General features: G+C 30.4%; 1 protein-coding gene across 1 annotated transcript; it reads left to right on the top strand.

The window, feature by feature from the left end:
• The first annotated feature begins 3904 nt into the window (after positions 1-3904).
• Positions 3905-7409, top strand: LOC110114509 (fatty acyl-CoA reductase 3-like). Its single transcript, XM_028700960.1, has 10 exons — positions 3905-3983; positions 4233-4336; positions 5001-5203; positions 5317-5417; positions 5558-5750; positions 6168-6329; positions 6412-6493; positions 6687-6767; positions 7094-7221; positions 7319-7409. The coding sequence occupies exons 1-10, from the start codon at positions 3905-3907 to the stop codon at positions 7407-7409; spliced, it is 1224 nt and encodes a 407-aa protein (XP_028556793.1).
• Positions 7410-22612: the final 15203 nt, after the last annotated feature.

The following is a 22612-nucleotide window of genomic DNA, read 5'->3' on the forward strand; positions in this document are numbered from 1 at the left end:
TTTTCATAGGTTTCTTTCTTGCATATGTGTGCGCCTAATTTTACTAGGCTCTTTAGGGATAAATTTTTTCTACTCATAACTAAGATATAAAATTTTAAGAATTAAATAACATTAAAATCTAAAAATCTAGGGAATAGTTAGAATTGTCTAGGTCGCATACATATTAATGCATCTTCTCTCTCCTTGCTTTAAGATATTTTCCTGCCTGCGGGTAGAGTCCGTATAATCTAACATATGAAGATGAAGTGCCGGACCTAGGGAAACATAGTCTTTCTAAAAAAATTATTTTTACAAGCTTTTTTAAAATTTCAAGTATATTTGATTTGAAGATTTCAACTAGCATGTATTATATTTAATTAAATTAAAAATTTAATTGCATTAGTTTTAAAAGCATTCTACCCCACATAAGTACAAGGCCACTAGGAAAACTCACTAGATGTTGGCCTTAATTTTCAAAACTTATCCACTCACCTATCTTTCATAAAGATTGGATAACATGGATTTTATACGACTAGATAGTTATCTGGCATTTCTTTTTAGGTAGGATATAAGTCCTGGATGCATTAGCTAGGACACAATTGTTAGTGTTGGGTGTAGAACACTAAACCTACTCTAGAATTAGGGTTCAAGGCTACTACTATTGGTGTCTCATAGTATGCCTCATTGACAGGTAATTCTTCTTTCTTTCAAGAGGCTATAAATCCTGCCTATCCGCGTCACATGAATGATGTCACATCCATTCTTCTCTCTTTTATGCTCTGAGTGTATTGTTTATTTATTTTCTCCAGTTTCTTCTCACTGTTTTAGTGTCTTTGAATGTTGATGTGAGCTGTGTATGTTGACTAAGACGAGTTGAACCCTTTCTTTCCATTTGAGTAGGAACTTCCTAGTCTCCTCACTATGTGTCAATCCCATTTAAAAGAATAATATAGAATCCTTAATCGAGAGTTTTCTTATGCCCCGGCTTAAGATGTAATTAACCATTGGGGTTGCGCCAGTGGGAAACCGAATCCCACATCAAATAAACCCCACTCGAGCTATTGTATCGGGTGGGGAAAACCTCGTAACTCCGATCAGGTCGTGCATATTATTACCCATCGAGGTGCGTGAACGAGAGCCTCTATCCTTAATGGTTAATCATATGTATGATCTAATATGCCCTTTTATTAGCCCGCTTACGAAGAGTGCAAAGGCATGAGATCATCTCATCCTTCGGGATGGTGGGGTAGTACTCCTCTGTACTCTATCCCCTGTACAACGGTGTTTCTTTCGGAGGTCTACAATTCTCACCCTAGTCATAATATCCTACATATATCTAGATTTTGCATCTTCATTGATCAGATATCAGATATGGGAACTCTAACTTCTTATTAGGAGTTTTTTAATGGGTTGAGAAGTAAGGCTTGAGTCCGCACCAAAACTAGTCAACCCGAACCTAACACGTTTAATAAATGGGTCAAAAAGACTAACCAAAATATGACCCGTTAACTCGTTTTGGTTAATTTTTTGTAATAACTTTTTAATTATAAATTCTATGATATTTGAAATAAAATATAAGAAGATTATTCCTACATATAAAAAATTTAGAAAAAAATTTGAGCCATATAGAATACATATTGTGCAAGAGAAATAAACGCACTATAATTGCAGAAACAATTGCACACAGGATTATACTAAAGCCAAATTGCATTTTTGTTGATAACTTTTTGACTTGAAGAATTTTAGGCACTTATTTATAAATGTCTTATTATTATTGTAGTAGAAATTTATCTTTTTTTGTGTGGTGTTTGGTTAAAAAATAGTTCTATTCAAAAAGCTGTGACTGTGAGGATGAAAAATATAGCTATATGAACTAAAGAGTTTACACATATATAGCCATATGAACAGTGGCAGAGCCACGATGGAGGCACTGGGGGCACATACTCCCACTGGCCTGAAGGCAAACTTGTCTATCCAGGTAGGGTCAATTTGGCCCATGGGGTTGAGGAAGGTGAAAATGCGGTGGCAGCCATGGTGGAGCCAAATGACGGTGTAGGTGTGCATGGAACTGAAAGAGTGGAAGAGGTCTTGAGCGGAGATGAGGCTGACTTGAGGAGATGGAATCATGTAATTTGAATGTGAATGGAGGAGGGGAAGGGAAATAAATTAATTACTATGATTAATAACTATTTTTATATAATAAATAACAATGACATTCCATTAGTACATACCAAGGTAAAATTTTTCTGTGTGGATACAGACGCCATCCGAAGATGAGTCAGAACGTGTCACGTCACATTTTTATTGTGTTTCGTGGCTGTGTACCGGATGACGTGGCATGTTCTGGTTCGCTTCCAGACGATCCGGTGTCCGCACAAAATAATTTCTCATGACCAAGAGGAGCTTTCTTTGAAACCAACTCAACACCATTAAAGCTATTCCACTCTATCTGGCACAAGTGCTCAGTATTAAAACCTTTATATATGAGCTACAATAAACAAGTAAAGGGGTGAGAAACAATGGAAAGTTATGCCAAATATGTTTGCCATAGTTAAGCTTCCTCTGATTTTACTTTTCTACTATAGTTATTTCTATTTTCCCTTGTTCAACTTTCATTTCTCTCCTAGTTACAGCATATTACAACTACAAGTAATACCAAGATCAGATTTCTTTAATATTACATTATTACTAATGTAATTCATTATGAGTAGTAATTTTAAAAATTATATAATCTAATTGTATTTGATAACTATTTTATAATAAATAATATAAGTTTTAATTATTATTTTTAATGCATAATAATTTGATTATTAATAAATTAGAATAATTTGTTACCGATGAGATTATATTTTTGTATAATATATGATTTCCTTAAAATTTTAAATTTCAAATATCTTTTGACAGTAATTTTAAAGTTGATAATCTAATAAACTATATTTCTGTATTGTCGATAGTAGGATAACAATCTCCGGGTTACATTATAAATTTCTTTTTTAATAACAGTAATACTTAAACATTTAAAGAAAAAAAAGTAGATTTTAATGTTAAACAACTAATACATTTTTTTAATTTAATAATTTATAAAAAATAAATATTGATATTGAATGATCGGAAAATTATTTCATATAAACTATTAAATTAAAAGGTAAAAAAAATTATCCAAAAAAAAGAAAGAGTATTTTAAATATCATTAATTTATGCCGCCGCTAATAACAGATTTTGGCTCCGTCCTTATGATATGAAATCACCATATTGTTTCCTTTGATATGATTAGAGCTATTTTCTTCAATTTCATAAATACGATAATTTCTTAAGTAATCCTATTGCATTATGTAAGTATAACTACCAACAAGAGGCTTAGGCTTCGTTTGTGACAGCTTTGTTTCTGCTTCTTAAAGCAACTTTCTAATACAAAAATTTAAATTTTTGTACTAAGAAACTGCTTTAAGAAACAATAAGAAAACTGTCGCAAATGAAGCCTTAATTATATAGAATGTATTTCTTTCTGAACAAAGAGAACCCGACAGATTTCAAAGAATAGAGGCATGCCTTGAATGCTCTCATAAGAACTTTAAATATAATGAGTTTAACGCAATTCAAAATATTAGGAAAGATAAATAACTTTTTTTAAAAGATTTATATATATATATATATATATATATATATAGTATGAAAAAAATATGCTTGAATTGATGTCTTACAATAAAAAGAAAAAAAAAAGAAATAATAATAATAATAATAATACAAGGCCAACCTATGACCATATTAATTATCACTTTAAGAAAAGGATATCTCTTGGACATATGCATATGCAATCCCATCTTGTATATAAATAAATGCCTAAGGAAATTCTCTTAAATCTACATCTCTTTGATTCCTTATATTTCTTTGTTGATAGTTTTTATATAAAAACTATTGGCTCATGATGGAGATAGGTAGTATAGTTGAGTACTTCAAGGATAAGAGCATCTTTGTCACTGGTGCCATTGGTTTTCTAGCAAAGAGTATTATCTCACAAACCATTTCATCTATTAATATGTGTTAAATAACATGATATTTTGTTTTAGGCTTCGTTTGAGACTGCTTTCTTCCTGCTTTTTAAAGAAGTTTTTTAGTACAAAAATTTTAATTTTTATACTAAAAAGGTACTTTAAGAAGCTGTAAGAAAGTCGTCCCAAACAGAGCCAGTCTCACTTTCAAAAGATGAAAGTTGTAGTTCTAACACATGTTGTTGTTTGTTGCTTGGTTTGAAGTCTTTGTGGAGAGGGTTCTTAGAGTTCAACCTAATGTGAAGAAACTCTTCCTTCTTGTGAGAACAGGGGATGCCAAGTTGGCTACAGAGCGCATGCAAAATGAGGTAAAACTATCTTTTTAATTTTTATCATTATTGATCATATTGAGCCGTTAGACGCGATTGTGACTCGAGTTCAAATGGGTTGATAAAGGCCTGAATAAAAAAAAAATTGACTTTGTGCTGACAAGGCTTGGGTTTATGAAGCTTGGTCAATTTTAAATCAAAATTTCATAGATTCAAGACAAACCTATTATTGTTATAAAATATTTATAGAGAGAGAAAGAGAGTCTGTGTGTTGATTTGAGTGATTAGTTAACAAATTTCAAAATTTGAACATAAAATTTAGCTCTTCACGTGACTTGTTATCAAGGTTTATTCTTTATGGAAATTTATTAATAGGTTACATAGATAGGGTAATTTTGTAATTTTAGGGGAAATTATATACTATGTGTATAATTTCATCTGAATTAGCTTGGTGAAGGACTGCAAGTTATACCAATGCTTTTAGTTTAAAAATAAAAAAATGTTGCTAAATTTTGAATTATATGTTGAAAAATATGAAATTATTAAAAACTGTTATAATAGAAAATTAAAGGTTAAAGCCTCACTAGCATTACTAATACTAAGCATACTATTCGCTAATTATTATTAATTATAATTTTTGCTCCATAGCACTACTAATAATTAGAATGTTACAATATGAATGAATAATCACTTCCTTAATTAGGTGTTTGCAAAGGAGCTTTTTGATGTTCTTAAAGAGAAACATGGGCCGGACATTGATTCATTTATATCCAAGATGGTTTATTCAGTTGCAGGAGATATTATTTATGAAAATTTAGGGATTGAAGATTATAATCTTAGAGAAAGGTTATGGGAGGAGATTGACATTGTTGTCAATGTGGCTGGAAGTGCCAACTTTTATGAGAGGTATTTAAAATTTTAATATTTCAAATATCATGGAGAGAATTTGAGATTAATTAATATTACCATAAAACTCTTATTATTATTTTATTAATTTTATTTGTGTGTATCTTTTCTAGATATGATGTTTCTTTGTATATCAATACCTTAGGAGCAAAGCAAGTTTTAGAGTTTGCAAAGCAATGCACGAAAGTCCATATGCTTCTCCATGTATCAACAGGTTAATTAATGCTAACCATTTGATATAAATTATGATGAATTATTAAAATTAATTTGTGAATATCATTACTTGTTTTATAATTTTCTATTAAATGACCTTTGCAAGTCTCAATAATATTTTATTATATTTGTGTTGATCAGCTTATGTAGCTGGAACGAAAGAAGGTATAATATCAGAGAAGCCATTTCACTTTGGGAAAGCACTTAATAAGGATTTGTATTTAGATATCGAAGGGGAGCTAAGGCATGTTGAATATATGAAGAAAGAACTCCATGAGCAACATTCAACATTAGAAGCTGAAAAAATTGCTATGAAGGAATTGGGAATACAAAGGTTGGACATCCCTTTAGGTTGATATATATATATATAATGTTTTTTAGACATGTTATAGTTATACTTTCTTAAATGATATTTTGCAATTAAATGTCAGCATATATGTGGCACCATAATCTAATGGCATCAATGGTCAAGCTATTAGTGAAAAAAAAATCATAATTATCATTGACATATTTAAAGATTGTTAAGGTTTAGTTAGTAGTAAATAAAAAATATTGCATTTGATAAGCAATATTATTCTTTGAATAATAATGTTATATAGATGAAATTTTTCTTCTTAAAACAATAAACTATACAACCTCTTTGAAATAATATTTTGTTATCACTTTTGCCATGTTATTATAAGCTATCCAAATTAATTGTTTGTTGGTTATGCTATCTTAAGCTACTAAGTTGTTTTATTTTTTCTTGTAGGGCTAGAATGTATGGCTGGCCAAACACCTATGTATTTACAAAGGCCATGGGAGAAATGCTTTTAGGTCATTTAAGAGGAGAGAAGCCACTAGTTATCATGCACCCAACAATTATAACAAGTGTCTATAAAGACTCATTACCAGGTTGGATAGAAGGAGTTAGGTAAGTGCATATATACCTTCCCGTGTTTTTGTATGTTAACATTTGCTTCTTGATCTAAGTCAACATTCACTTAATGTTGTAGGACAATTGACAGTGTAATACTTGGTTATGCAAAAGGAGATATTTTATGCATTTTAGGAGATCTAGAAGTAGTTACAGATTTGGTTAGTTATCTTTATTTGCATATATATATATATATATATATATAGCTATTGATAATGATATAATACTGCCTTACATGAAATATTGGTTACATATACATAATAAAGGCAAATTTACACACCTATAATATATCACAATGTCTAGACAAAATTAGCTCTATTATTATAACTTATTCAAGCATGCTAACTTTGATAGATTCCTGGAGACATGGTGGTTAATGCCATGATTTTAGCATTAGCTACACATTCAAATCAACATTCAGAAGTCATATATCATGTGAGTTCATTTGTAAGAAACTTGGTAAAACATTCCACAATAGAAAAATGTGTCAACCAATATATAATGAAATACCCTCAGACTAATTGCGATGGCAAGGAAATCAAGGAAAATAAATTTCACTTCATTAGAACAATGCCAATTTTTCATAGATACATGCTTCTTCACTATCGCCTACCTCTTGAGGTAAACTCTATTTCCGTTTTAGAATTTTTGTACTATATATATATAGTATGTAATTCTTGATATGTGATTTTAACTTGAGCTTATTATTGAAGGGTGTGTAGTTAACACAATATACTTTGGTGTTTTGGCTTCCTATTTAGGGCTTGTGCTTGATAAATCTAGCTCTTTTTGGATTGTTTACTCAACAATTCAACACATATTGGAAGAAATATAAGCTTGTGGTCCACCTTGCTGATATCTATGCGCCATATACATTCTTTAAAGGAAGGCAAGATCAAGTTTATGACTTATGAGTAATAAATAATTATATTCGTTATATTTGAGATATCGACAATATTCTTATTCAATATTGTGATTGACTGCAGCTTTGATGATTCTAACTTAGAAAGTTTGAGAAAGGCAATGGAGAATAATGATGAGATGAAGTTGTTTGATTGTGATCCCAAGCACATTTAATGGGATGATTACTTGATTAACATTCACATTCCAGTTTTAATCAAGTATTTGCTTAAGTAGAATATTGAAAAATGAGTAGGCCGCTTATATAGCCTTAATTTGTTTGAGAGCAGAAGTATTAAATGATTGATGCATGCTTTTGATTGTAATATTTGTTGAGCACACGTAGATATTTATCTTAAATTTAAATTAATCACAATTGTATTTCCATTAAGAGCCATGGTCAATTTATTATGAAATATATTTGTGAAGCATCAGTGAAATAGATTGGAAGATGAGCAGGAGGATTAGGATGAATTAAATTGTATTTCTTTTCAAGGATATATATGATCAAGTGTCATAAAGCCATATTATTCTTGCTTTTAGTCGTAGGAAGTCTAATATCAGTAAGATTATTGATGTAGTCAAGAATCAATTGGGGTTTATTAATTGGAGTGTTTGACATTATAAGATATGTGACAAAAGAAAGAAAGGGAGTGAGGTTGATAGATAAAGTTCTCAAAATAGGCTGGATGATCTTGGCATTTTGATTCAAAGAATACACATGTGATAAGTGATACATTAAAGGAACAACTCTAATGGTTTGATTTATGGTAGAACAATAAAAAATAGCTCTTGAAGTCATAGTGTGTGCCCTTAACCCTTCAGTTGTAAGATGTAAGAAATTGCCTAAATCCTCATTAGTGATTTCAACCCTCTCTTTAAACTCATATGAAGACATTTTTGTATGGTTTTCTCTCATTCTCATATTAGCAAGGAAATAGTAAAAGGTTTCAGAATGGAATGCATAGATTAAGGTAACAATGAAGGAAATTTAGTAAAATCAAAAGGCATTTTAGAAAACTTGTTATCTTCTTTGATAAGAAGACGAGATGGAGTGATTTTTGCCTCAAAGAAATGCTGGTAGGCTTCTTCATTTTCTTTAGAAAGGAAGTTACCATATAGTTAACTAGAATGAGAGGAACAACCTCTAGAATGTCGAGCTTGCTTATTGCTGCTACTTGCCATTTGGATAGTTTTGAACACAAGATGATTTGTAAATGAAAGAGATTGCAAAGAAAACTCAATGAATACCTTTAAATTTAAAGAAATCAACACATTCATACAGTACAAAATAAGGTTCGTACGTACGACTATGATTTCATATGGGATGAAATGATTTTAATAAACATGAATGAAAATGACTAAAAATGAAATGACTTTTTGTAAACTGTAATTCCAGAGGAGTTGTGTTGTATAAATTTTTTGACCAAAATGATCGTACAGAAGAGCATGTGTTTATCTAAGATGATTGGGCAATAAAGACCATACAGTCATAGTTAGGTTCATCCGCACACAAATTGACAGCAAGGTCATGCATACGAACATGTGTTTGTATAAACAATATTTGAAAAATAACTTCACCTAAACTTCCCTCCCTATTCGTACAGATAAAAAATAAATAGTTTGTACAGTACGATGATGTTATCATGCAGTCCGATACATTTACAAAAACATATTTTCATCTTACAAACTTAGAAAAACTTATCATATAAAATCTATTGATTTTGTACAGTACGAAAGTGGCTCATATAGTATGACTAGAAAATGAATTTTTAGATTTGCACATGATAATCTTGATTTTTTTCCAAGAAGTAGTCCAACAAGATCCATAAGACACACAAAAAAAATAATACAAAGGATAAATCAAACCCTAAATAGAGAAAAATAAAAATCAAACAAAGACAAATCATAAACAACAAACAAAACATAAACATCAACAAAAAGATACATCACAAATGGAATTTGCTGAATTACAAATTGCAAGAATGAATATCAATAACATCGAATATTGTTCTTAAGATAATATATGCAAGTTGATTTTTAGTAGCTACATGATGTAACTCAATTTCTCCTTTAGTGACATAGTCTCTAATGAAGTGGTTCCTTATTTATATGCTTTGTTCTAAAGTGTTGAATAGGATTCCTTGAAACACATATGGCATTTGTAATATCACAGAAAACTAGAATTGTGCCAATTAAAAATCCTAAATCCATAAGTTGTTGTTTTAACCAAAGAACATGTGCCACATATCTACCTAAGGCAATGTATTCTACTTCAGAAGTAGAAAGGGCTACTAAATTATGTTTTTTGCTAGACAAAGAAACTAAAGAGTTTCCAATGAATTGATAAGTTCTAGAAGTACTTTTTTGATCAACTCTACCTCCTACAAAATCTGAATCAGAATATCCAATACTTTTAAAAGAAGAGAAGTGACTAAGATACCACATCCCTAAGTTTTGAGTTCCAAGAGATATCTCAAAATTCTTTTAATATTAATCAAATGGGAATCCTTTGGATCAACTTGAAATCAAGCTCAAAGATAAATACTAAACATGATATCTAGTATGTTACTAATTAAATAAAGTAATGATCCAATTATTCCTTTAAATTTCTTTTGATTAATATATTTTCTTTTAGATTCCTTATCCAACTGCACTGCGGAACTCATTGGTCTAATTATTGGTCTTTTTGTTAAAAACTCTATAGGATTTGCCAACACTTGCATATCCTAAAAAAATTCCCTCATAAAATTTTTGATCAAATTTTTCTAAAAGAGTTTACTATTATTACGAATAAACACCTTGCATCCAAAGACATGTAAAAGTGAATGGTTGGGTGTTCTTCCCTTAAGAAGTTCATAGGATGACTTATTCAACTTAGATATACTATTTACCCAATATAAAACATAACAAGCCATACTAACTATTTCAGCCTAAAAATATTTTAGAAGTGAATATTTAGTCAACATGGCTCTAACATCTACTATCAAAGTTCAATTCTTCCATTCAAAAACCCCCATTCTTTTGGGGGGTACTAGGAGTTGAAAAGTTGTGATATATTCTTTTCTCTTTATAGAAAACTTCAAATTTTTCATCTTCAAATTCTCCTCCATGATCACTTTGAATTTAAAGAATTTCATAACCTAGCTTCCTCTTAAGCCAAGTAGAAAAATTTCTAAATTCATCAAATGATTCACTCTAATGTGATAATAATCTAATTCAAGTGACATGAATAATCATTAACAATTACATACCAAAAAATGTTTCCACCTAGAATTATAATACTAATCGTTCCAAATAAATCCATGTGAATAACTTCTAATGGTTTTCTAGTTCTAAGATCCTTAATTGACTGAAAGGAGGACTTGACTTGTTTTTCCAATTAACATGTATCACACTGGTGATCATTAGTTATGTCTAATATGGGTATTCCTCTAATCTTTTTGGGTAATCTTTCTAAGATTTTTATGCTCACATAATAAAGTATTATATACCATAACAAAGATTCATCAGTGACATTATTGAGACAAAAAACATTAGTAGATTTAACATAATTTAAATCAAGAATGTAAACATTATTTATCCTTTTTCCATGTAACACATCAACTCCATTTTGGCTTATAATACAGCTTGCAGGTAAGACTTTAGTGTTAAGACCTCTATCATAAAGATGACTAATACGTAACAAGTCATATTTTAAGCCTTCAACAAAAAAAAAACATTTTCAATAAAAAAAATGTTCTTATTAATAATTATAAATGTACCTACCACTTTACAAGTTGTATTATCTCTTAGTGTCACTTTGCTTCCAGCCTTAACCTCCAGCGATATGAAAAAACTTGTATCTCCAGTAACATATTTCAATCATCTGTTGTCCAGGTACCAAATGCTCTCACGAGGGCTTATATGAGAGCGTTTCTTCAAAATTATCAAATGTTAGACTTAGGAATCCAAATAAATTTTGGTTCATCTCTTGACAATGATAATCTAGATGCATGTTTGATATACTATGATTTATACACCTTAATTCTCCATATTAAATATTCTACTCTAAATAGTGTAAGTGTGGGAAATATGCCCCGTTACTCCAAATGAAAAGAATTTAACACCAAGAAAAAGATTTACTAATCTATGTGATTTATAATATCTTTTCCAAGATTTTAAAATTATATTCTTTTGATTAAGTTTATAAAATTGTTCAAATATGGGAGTTGTCTTACTTCCTTAAGAGCTTTTAATTTTTCCTTAAGATGTGAGTTTGCACTTTCTAAAACTAAATTATAAACTTTCAACTCATGTTTTCTTTGATCTGATTCAGTAATAACCACCTTAAAATCATTTCAAAGTTCAGTATAGGATGTTTTAAAAAAAATCATGCTTCTTATTCAAATCATCAAATTCATCCAAAAAAGTCATATGGTTGCTATCTATGGATGCATGATCTTTCCTAAGATTTTCATACTCTTTTTATAAATTCAAATGCTCAAGGTTAAGATTAGCATGCAATTTTTCAAGGTTCTTATATGCATTATGAAATTTCTCAGAAACTTCAAATAATTTATCATAAAACAAGTCAGATACCACCTCTTGGTATGAATGATAAAGTTTATCTATCATTAAGCACAAGTTTATGACTTCCTCTTCTACTTATGTTTCTAAGGAATCTAAAGCTGGGCCATCCGAAAAAACTCTTTTCATTATTTTCTTACTTTTCTTAACATTAGTTTTCTCCTCAACTTTTTCCTTGCTAGGATTAGCTTTGAGATTTGAGCAATCAGCCTTTTTATATCTATGCTTCCTGTAATTATAACAAATGACTTTATTAGAAACTTTTGCATTCTTATAGAGCATACCTTTGTTCCAATGCTGATGTATCGGTTGCTTTCTTCTAAGAAAACTTTTGAATTGTCTAGTCATGAGTAAAATATTTTCTTCATCCTCAGGCATTCATTGATCTCTTTCTAAATCATTTACTTTCAAATAAATATTCTTCTCTTTTTTCTTGTCACCTACATGAATGCATCTTTGATTCATTCCATGCTAGTATGCAATCAGCGATCCAAGTATATTATCAATAGAATATACGTTCAGATCTTTTGACTCTGTTATGGTAGTTATCTTCATATCATAAGTCTATGTAGGATTTTATTAACTTTTTCTGAATTAGTTAGTTCTCTACCTAAAGAAATATATATATATATATATATATATATAGGAAATTGACTCATTCAATTTCTTATGAAATAGTTCATAGTCATTTAATAAAATGTTGAATCTATATTATTTAACCTCATTCATCCGTTCTTAAGTTATGCAAAGTTTATCCCATACTTCTTTTTTAGTTTTACAAGTAGAAACATGCATATAGTCTTCTAATTTTAATACACAAAAACACAACTATTTAAATATTTTGCATTTAGTTGTGCTAAGTTCTTTAATTCTAATATCTAATCAGTGAATATTTTTTTAACTCTAATGCCATTAATAAGTCTTGGTGGTCTATTGTAACCTTCCTATACTAATATCCATATGTGTTAGTTAAGTGATTGGAGAAAAGTAGACATGTAAGTTTTTTAAAAATCAAAAGGGATGTTATCGAATAAAGGTGGTCTAGTGATATAGTATCCTTGTGGAGTGTTTCAGTTTCCAAAAGTATCCATGATGGTTTTTCAAAAAGTAGTATAAACCATAATTTTTAAAATCGGCTCTAATACCACTTGAAAGTTCATGTAGTTAGACCTTATTGGATAGTTCCAAGGCTAACCAAGAGTGGGGAGAATTAGTAATTTTTAAAAATTTATTGGATTTAATAAAACCTTTTATAGAAACTTTTTGCAATGATACTTGAGTATGCATTTATTTAGAAATTATTATCTCAAAAGACTATACAACCCTAAAACTTTAAAGTGCAGAAAAATAAAAGTGAGCATAAGAACACTAAATTTATTATGGTTCGGTCCAAACAAGACCTACGCCCACTCCCTGGAGACTCCTTCTCTAGGTATTACACTAAATCAAAGTAACTATCTTTTTAGCCCCACAGTAAGGCGAATTAACCCTTATAAACTCTCTTCTACTAACCCACGGTGGTAGGGTACCAATGCCTTTTGTACCTTCCAAGTGATGGCACCATACCTTCATCCTTTTTCACCCTCCTAGTGATGATAGAGAAGCTTCATCCTTTTTCACCCTCTTACTGATGGAAGAGAACCTTAGTCATCTTTTATCCTCCTAGTAATGGTAGAGAACCTTAACTTGATGTTAAAGATCTTCTCTCAAAAAACCGCAGGGGAGATGGGTAGAAATTTGAAGAAGATAAAGAGATCCTCACTTTGAGCAACCTTGTGAGTCCCTCACAACTCCCCCTCACTTGATTTCTCACACTTCACTCTCACAATCTCTCCCAAACACTCACACTCAATGGCCACTCTCAAGAGAAAATCACAGAAAATGTCTTAAGTGATAGTTTTAGGACTCCTTATATAAAAAACATAAGAAATATTGTCCAATTTTTTTTTTAAAATTATAAGTGAATCAACTTTAGATTGTATAGTACAATTGTGGATCATATGTACGAACAATTCATAAATCCTGGTGCAATCCTATATGAATCTAATTTCATGCACTATTAGTCATCTGTATGAACTGACATTTTACTATACAAATAATTCAAAGCTAAATGTGTTCTTCTGGTATGATATAGTAGAAAAAGTATTTTGTATACTATCAATCATCAGTATGAACTAACATAATATAATATAAGCAATTAATACAAATCATGCTTCATCTTGTATGAATATAGACAAACTGAATTTCCTACACTTTCGGTCACTATAAGAACTAACTTCATACTATACGTACATTACAAAAACAAATGAATTCATTTGGGATGAACTGGTATTCACCCAATTTTGTATACTATTAGTCATTTGTATGAACTAACTTCGTATATTATAAATAGTTCAAAAGTTATAATCCATGATTTAGTTCACTACATTTTGGAGGAAAAATATGACAAATCATACTATATGATTGGAAGTCGTACAGTACGATTAGTTTTAAAATTTTAAGTTTTTACTCTCTGCCCCTATGTGTGTGTGCAAAATTATCAAATTTAATCACACCCTCTTAGACTCAAGAAAATAAAAAATAAAAGATTTATTGACTTTATTACTTAAAAACCTAATATACTCGATCTTAAAGTCTTAAACAATCTGGAGTATAATTTCTCTAAAATTTTAGTACACATAAATAACAAATAAAAAATATCTAGTACAAGCTTGGAGAAATAATAAAATTAATAGAACAATAATATTTTGTTATCATCAAAAATTACAAACTCAATTTAGATTCCTGGATTGTAATAGGTACGGCTGAGTAGCCAAGTCCTTTGACACCAAAGAGATATTCTTCTTCCCAAAAGTTCCCTCAAGAAAAATCTTGAATATGATGATATTAAGATGCAAGCTTGCCAAAGAAATTGTGTGAAACCCCCTCCACACTCCCATGAAACCCACAAGGATCTTATCCCTCTCAAACTTCACCATTTCCTCAGTCCCTTTCAAGGCTTTCTCTTCAAGTATTCTCCAAAAGAATGGAGATTCAATGAATGCCAAAGTCACTCACAAAGTCTTATGAGAAAGCTTAAATAGAGGGCTTTAAAAAACATTATAAATTTAATTCAACCTTAAAAGATCATACAATACGATCACTGTAGCATCCAGTACAATGTGAAGAATTTAACCTATTCATACTGTACGATCACCATTATGAAAATTAATATGAATAATTCAATTTTCCTACTAGTGTTGTATGATCATCAGTATGGAAGACTAATCATACAGTATGATTAATTCAACTGAAATGCAGTTCGTCCATGACAAATTATAGGATGACTAAAATCATCTTTATTGATCATATAGTACGATCAAAATATCCAAATTAAGCAGATTTGATTGATTAATCATAGGATTAAATAATATAATATTCTAAACATAATACCATATGATTATATTTATATAACATAAATATAACAACTTTTAAAATTCAATTTTTTTTCCTAATTTAATGATTAGCGGGGTTTCTAATTATAACAGATCATCCAATACAATGTTATGTTAGTACTATATAATTAGTTATATTTCAAAATTATTTTTTTAGATGAATAAAATATTAGTGTGATATTAATCATATAGTATGATGTACAAAAAAATTAAAATATTTAAATATATTTCACCTCCCTATTTGTCTTTGTTCACGATCACCAGACTAGCACACACCCTTAGATGACTTAACTCAGGAAGTTAATATAAATAAACGAAAATTACACTATTTTAACCTAACCTATTCTACCCAATATTGAGCCCTAAATCTTCAAAGAATGGCGCATGTTATACCTAAAATGTTATTCATCACACAAATAAATATGTACTATAAATATTAGGAGAAATAAAGAGGTAATTGATAATATTTGTTCTCATTAAAATCATAAACTCAGGAGCCTATTTTGTAATAGTTAGGGGTATTGGTGCCCTTGTACTAGAGTTAGGGTGATGAACTTATGTCATATTCATAATGTCTCCATGCATATTATTATTGAGCCTTTTATTTCTACTGATAAAATAAATAGCACTCCAAGATTTTTGGGTTTTAATCATGTTGTGGCTAATATTTCTAATAAGATTTGGGTTGTTTGGAAGGATCCTTTGGTTATTAATATTATGGGTAATTTTATTAAGGTGCTTCACTATAGTATTGGTTTTATGCACTTCCATTATTTTTCTTTTATTTATTTACATGTCATCTTCTCGTAGTAGTAGAAAGACTTTGTGGGACAAATTTGTGCTTTTTCATAATAGTATTAGTTCACCCTGGATGGTGGGTGGAGAGTTTAACACTATTCTTTCCAGTTGAAAGACTTGGGCGGTCTACTCTTGTTTATTAATCTATGGAAGACTTTAATAACATGATTTTAGATTGCAATCTCATTGACATTAGTTATAATGGTAGCAATTTTACTTGGAATCTTGGTATTCTTTGGTAAAGGTTGGATCATATTTTATTTAATGTTAGTTGGATTAATAATTTTCCTTCTATAAATATTGAACATCTTCATAGAACCCTTTCTTATCATTCTCCATTACTTATTATGATTAGGCCTATAAATGGCATCTCTAGCTGTAACTTCAAATTCCAAAACTTATGGCTTCTTGATCCTTCTTTCTTTGACATAGTGCTGGAGAATTGGCTTGCCCCCCTTTCACCCTGATAATTCTATTTTTCATATGAAGAGATTGTTGCTTAAGTTGAAAAGACTTAGCAAAAATTAGTTAGTAGAATTAGCATATCTTCAAAGATATTTTTTCTATCATTTTCTCAGTTGAATAGAAAGTTACCTCTTTGGAATAGATTTTACAAAGCCATCCTACGGATGATAATTTTTTTTGCACTTCAACATGCTAAAAGTGTTTTGTGTAATTTACATGATCATGAGGAAACTTTTTGGAATAAAAAAGTGGCTTCTAAGCACCACATTGAAGGGAATAATAACACTAAGTGTTTTCATGCTTTAGTTAAAAGGAATACAACTTGGAATTGGATTCTAAAAATTGCTCATGATGATGCTTCATATACTAAAGATGTAGAGGAAATTGCCAACTCTAGCCTAGAATTTTAAGAGTTTGTATAATAATAATTTTACTCCTATCCCCATTCATAATCCTAGTATTATTCTTAGGATCATTAACAAGGATAATAATTTGGCTCTTACAGTTCCCCCTTCTTTGGAGGAAATTAAGACAATGATTTTTAATTTGAATTATGACACTATTGCTAGTCATGATGGTAACACGCTAAGTTTTTCCAAAAAGCTTGAGACATTGTGAGTTTAGATCTTTTTAATGCTATTTACATTTCTTTGCTGGCAATCATATGCCAAAGTTTTTCTCTTCTTCTTCTTCCAATGTTCTTTTTTCATAAAAAGAATGGGGCTTCTTCTTGGAATGACTTTAGGCCTACTAGTATGTGTAGTATTTTTACTAAAGTGATTTCTAAATTGCTTATAAATCTCCTTGTTCCTTTACTTCCAAAAATCATTGCTCTCAATCAAACTGGCTTTGTTAAAGTGATATCTTTTTTTGGATAACATTTCATTAGCTTAAGAAATTTTGAATGATTTAGATGTTCTAGTGATAACATTATTTCAAATTAGATATTGCCAAAGCTTATGATCATACTAGTTGGAATTTTCTTTATCACGTCTTTCACTTATTTGGTTTTAATTCTATTTTTGTTAACCTTATTAAATAGTCTATTGAAAATTCCTATTTCCTTATTATTATTAATGGAAAAATTCTAGGTTTTTTTAAGTCCTCTTATGGGTTGAGATAAGATGGTCCTATCTCTCCTTCCCTCTTTATTATTTCCATGGAGTATTTATCTATAGGGCTTATTAAACTCTATGATAACTCTCCTAATAATTATCATAAAACTATGGGTGGCTTTCTTTTTTCACATTTACGTTATCCTGATGATGTTATTATTTTTTATAATGCATTAATTAATTGGGTTAATAAACTTATGAGGTTTTTAAATATGTTTGAAAAGTGTAGTGGTCTTTTTATCAATAAAAATAAGAGCTGCTTTATTGTTTCTAACAAGGTTTTCCATAATTGCATCATTACTATTTCACATAATACCAGCTTTGCTCAAGATTCTTTACCTATTAAGTATTTAGGGGTCCCTCTTTATAAGGAGAAAACTTTTCTTTTGAAGATCATATTACATCTGTGCAGAAGAGACTCCTCTCTTGGAAATCTAATTTCCTTAATTTTGGTGGAAGATTAACTCTTATGAAAAGCATTTTGTGCTCTTTGTTATTTCATTCCTTTTAAACCTTTCAACCTACGCTTACTATTTATAATAGAATTAAGAAATTAATCAATAAGTTCTTCTAGCATGGCTTTAATATGAGCTCTTAAGTTACTGGTCCTCTTGGACCAAGTTTTGTAGGGTGCTTAATGAAGGGGCGTTGGGTTGGAAAAATATGATCGATCTTTCTTATACGTTTTACTTTAAATTGCGGTTCAATTTCCATTATAGACTTTCTCTTTGGTCCAACTTCATGATTAATAAGTATTGTGTTTGTAAGCATCCTTATATGAGTTGTTATAAATTTAGTGACTCCATAGTGTGGAAAAGACTTAGCAACATTAAGTGGAGTGCTGAACCTCATGTTAAATGGTGGCTTGGTAAAGCGAATATATTCTTCTGGCAAGATCAGTGGCTCGGAGATAGGTGAATTGACTCGATTTTTAATTCTTTCTCCGCTGTCGCTACTAAAGTGAACTCTTTTATCATTAATAACTAGATGTTAATCTTAATAGAGATATTATTTTCAAAATTCTCAACCTACCCATTAACATTGATTCTGTTGATTTATAATGTGATTTGTCACATTGTGGCATGTTTAGTTTAATGGATGCTTGGCATATGTTTAGGGAAAAAAAATGTTAAGAAGGTGTTTATGGAGAATTATGCACAATTATATCCCTATTGATGATAATTTTAAGAAAAAAAAAGGCTTTATTATTACTTATAAATTCCAATTTTGTTTTCATGTGGAAAGCTTCCATCATGTCTTTATCTCTGGTCCGATTACTGATAAAATTTGGTATTATTTTGATGAAATTTTTAAGTTAAATCTTTTTCATCCAAATATTGTTGAGGACCCTTCTAATAAATTTGCTATTTGGATAGATTTTACTGCTTCTCTAACCTATGGAACCTGTTTTTGTTGTTGTTGTTGGCCGTCTAGCATGACCTATCATCTTTAGTAGTGGCTGCTATATTTATCAAATTTTTTGGAATCATGGGTTTAGTAATTCGTGGTTGGATACTATATTTGGTTGCTCCTAGGATGCTGTGTTTTGCTTCAATAATGGCTGCTTTATGTGTTATCTTAACTTTTTATTTATCCTGGATTATGTTTAGTAGTTCTATCCCATTGATGTTATTAGTGATATCAAGAAGCTTAACTATAGCAGTGGTGGTTTAATCTTTTATATTCCTTTATCTCTATTATTGCTATTGTTATGTTTCAATTTTGATAAGTGCAGGGATTTCCTTAATATCATTATGTTTTGTTTTATTATTAATTTATATAACATTTTATTAAGTTGTAGATTGTATTATTTGCTTAGTGTTTTTACTTCCTATGGTCTCTCTTTTGTTAATTTTAATTATTTTATTCAGTGACCTTGCAAGCTTTGTTTATAGGTTTTTGCAGACTTGTTCTCGTTTTGTACAAGGTCCCTTTCTAGTGGGAATGGTTGAGCTGAATGGATACTTTGTCTCACTTTCCCTATTAGTTTTTAAGATTGTTACTAGGCTTCCTTGTATTCTTGCTTAGTGGGGAATTCCTAATCTTAATTTTTTTTTCTTTATTTTGTAGCTCCTTGGAGCACTAGAGAGCTAGAGGTCCCCTTTTGAAATTAAAAAATAAATTCAAAAAATGAATTTTGAAATAATCATCTTATACAATCCTAATCGTACTGTAAGATATTTTGAAAAATTATCCCCCATAATTAGTCAATCAAATCATGATGTAAATAATAATAATAGATTTTACTATAAGATCTTGATGGTACCATATAATTGATAGAGATAAAATTTGGTCATCCCAAACAAAATCGTAATTTTTGAAATAATCCTATAATACGATGTTGACATCATGCTGGATTAGATTGATCAACTAACCGTCTTGTATGATGACAACATTATGGGATTATTGATAGAGATGATTTTCAATATTTCCAGACATCATCTTGAATGAATATATAGAAATTAAACAAATCATACTATACAACCTCACAATCATACTGCATAATATGTTTGTAAAATTTGAACAATTCATCAGAATGACTATTTGCATTATACTAGATGGTTCTAGTTTTTTCAATGTTTATATTGTATGAATTTAGAACATATTGTACAAATAAAGATGACCAACTTAAATTTTTAGAGTTTTTTAAGACCAATACTTAAGCAATGTTTCAATAATCTTAAAAAAAAAAGGGAGAGGAGTTGTTGGCTTTTGAAGGAACCCTTAGAGAGAAGATTTCTTGAGAGCTCTTGGGTGAGAGCGTAAGAAAAGGTAAGGTTGAGCGTGAGGGAGAAGTAGTATGAGGGGTTCACACTATTAATCTAGGAATGCATGCATTTTGAATCCTCCTATTGCATTGTGATTCCTTTTCTGAGAGAGGCTTCAAAGTCAAGTCCTGTAGGTTCTCTGCCTTCTCTAGGAGGGAGAAAAAGGAGCTCAAATTCTCTACCATTATAGAAGAGAGAAAAAGAAGGTGATGTTCTCTGCCTTCTCGAGGAGGGAGGAAAAGATTAAAGGTTTGCTGCCATCACCAGGAAGGAGACATAACTTCTAGCACTACACAGCACCAGGATTGGTGGAAGTTATTTCTATAAAGGCTTGTCTGCTTTGCTATGGGGGCGATAGGAGAGACACTTAGTTTAGTGCAATACCTGCCTTGCTTATACTTTTTGATAATTTATATTTTTTATTATCTGCAAGTTGAATTTACTAAACAAATTATAATATTTATAATTAATAACAATTAGAATTGGTTGTAGCATATAAAATGAATATCTTGCATGTTCAAAAAAGTATTTAAATTCTCAATTGCTTATGCATGTTTTTACTAAATAGTTTGGATTAGTTTTAAAATTATTTTCTAAAATTATATGTATTTCAACATTTCTATAGATTAAATTTTTAATTTTTAATTCACCCCTATCTTGTTGCACCTTTGGCAAGTTCATTGAGGTGTCACAATCGCCTCAAACTTTTAGTGGTTTGCCATGCTTAACTATGGTTAAATATTGGTTTAATGTTGTTGAAAGTTCATGAGGAGTGTTAAACCCTAAAGAACTAGCCCGAGGTTAACAAAGAGGGGTGGTGAATTGGTAGTTTTAAAAAATCTTAAATAAAAAAAATCCTTTTAACCTTTTTAAATATTTTAAAACAAAATAATAACTCTTGATGTGAAAGAAAAGGATTTTCATGATAACATTACAATCATATTTTTCAATCATCGAATAAATCACAGAAATGTGCAGAAATAAAATGGGGTTAAAAGTAATAAGAAATAACACAACAAAATTTATGGTGGTTCGATCAAATCTGACATACATCCACTCCTTCGAGATGCCCTCTCCAAGTATTGCACTAAACTGGAGTGACTCTCCTTTTGCTCCAACACTAAGGCAGAGAAGCTCTTACAAAAGCCATCCATTGATATGGTGAGGAAGAGAATCTTGAATCTTTTACTCCCTCCTAGAGTAGGTGTAGAACATAGGAATCCTTTTACTCCCTCCTAGAGTAGACAAAGAACCTGAATCTATAAGATGTCGAGCACCTTATTTGGGGCAACCTTTGTGATTCCCTCACAAACTCCCCCTCACAAGGATCTCTCCCTCAAGCTCTCCCTCTTGCTTCTCTAACAGCCCTCTTGGATCAACTCTACAACAAAAGATTATTTCAAAAGATATTTAGAGATTTTAAATAAAGAGCCTCCAAAAGAAGCCCTAATTTTTAATTCTGTGTAATTGATTGTCTATCATGATCGAAGTATCATCTTGTATAATTAGTACAAAATAGCCCTTTCAGTAGGATGAATGTAATTGCTCTATATGATTAGTTCAAGAGAAGTAGGTTGATCATCCAGTATTATACAAGTGTTGTCCTGGATGATTAGTAATAAATTTTTGAACTTTCTCTAGTACGATGCTTGGAGGTGCCTTATCATCCCATACACTTCTCTGTCTTCCAATATGATAGTGGTAAATCATCCTGAATGATTAGTTGAAAATTTATGCTAATCATCTAAAATGACAGCTGGCAATCCCTTATCATATCAGACATGTTCTCTATTGTCCAAGATGATCATCATTGATCATCTTGTATGATTATATTGAATTATGTTTTACCATAATTGTTCTACTAATCAAGAGATTAATTTAGGAATGATTGTCTCAAATCATCTAGGATGATCAATATCATCCTGTACATTTTACACAAAATTTGAAAATTAAAATATTTCCTAAATTATGATTTAAAATATTTCCTAAATTATGATAGGGATCGTCCATTATGATTAGTTTAATCACTCTAAAAATTGGGATGCCTAATTAGTGTTTCTATTTTTTACTAATCATCAAGTATGATTTTAAATCATCATATAAGATTAGGTCAAAAATAGAGAACTCTCTATCCCGCCAAATTTCTCCCCTGAGTGTGTGTGTAAAGTCACTTAGCTTGGGGTTCACCAGTACATGACTTGACTAAAGAAAAGTAAAAAATTCATTGAATT

Source organism: Dendrobium catenatum, unplaced genomic scaffold (genome assembly GCF_001605985.2).
Source record: "Dendrobium catenatum unplaced genomic scaffold, ASM160598v2 fragScaff_scaffold_1608, whole genome shotgun sequence".
NCBI lineage: Eukaryota > Viridiplantae > Streptophyta > Magnoliopsida > Asparagales > Orchidaceae > Dendrobium > Dendrobium catenatum.

Coding starts and splice junctions, on each gene's coding strand:
- LOC110114509 (XM_028700960.1), top strand. CDS start 3,905: ATGGAGATAGGTAGTATAGTTGAGTACTTCAAGGATAAGAGCATCTTT. Junction 6,494..6,686: donor TAGAAGTAGTTACAGATTTG/GTTAGTTATCTT, acceptor TAACTTTGATAG/ATTCCTGGAGACATGGTGGT. Junction 6,768..7,093: donor ATTCAGAAGTCATATATCAT/GTGAGTTCATTT, acceptor CTTCCTATTTAG/GGCTTGTGCTTGATAAATCT.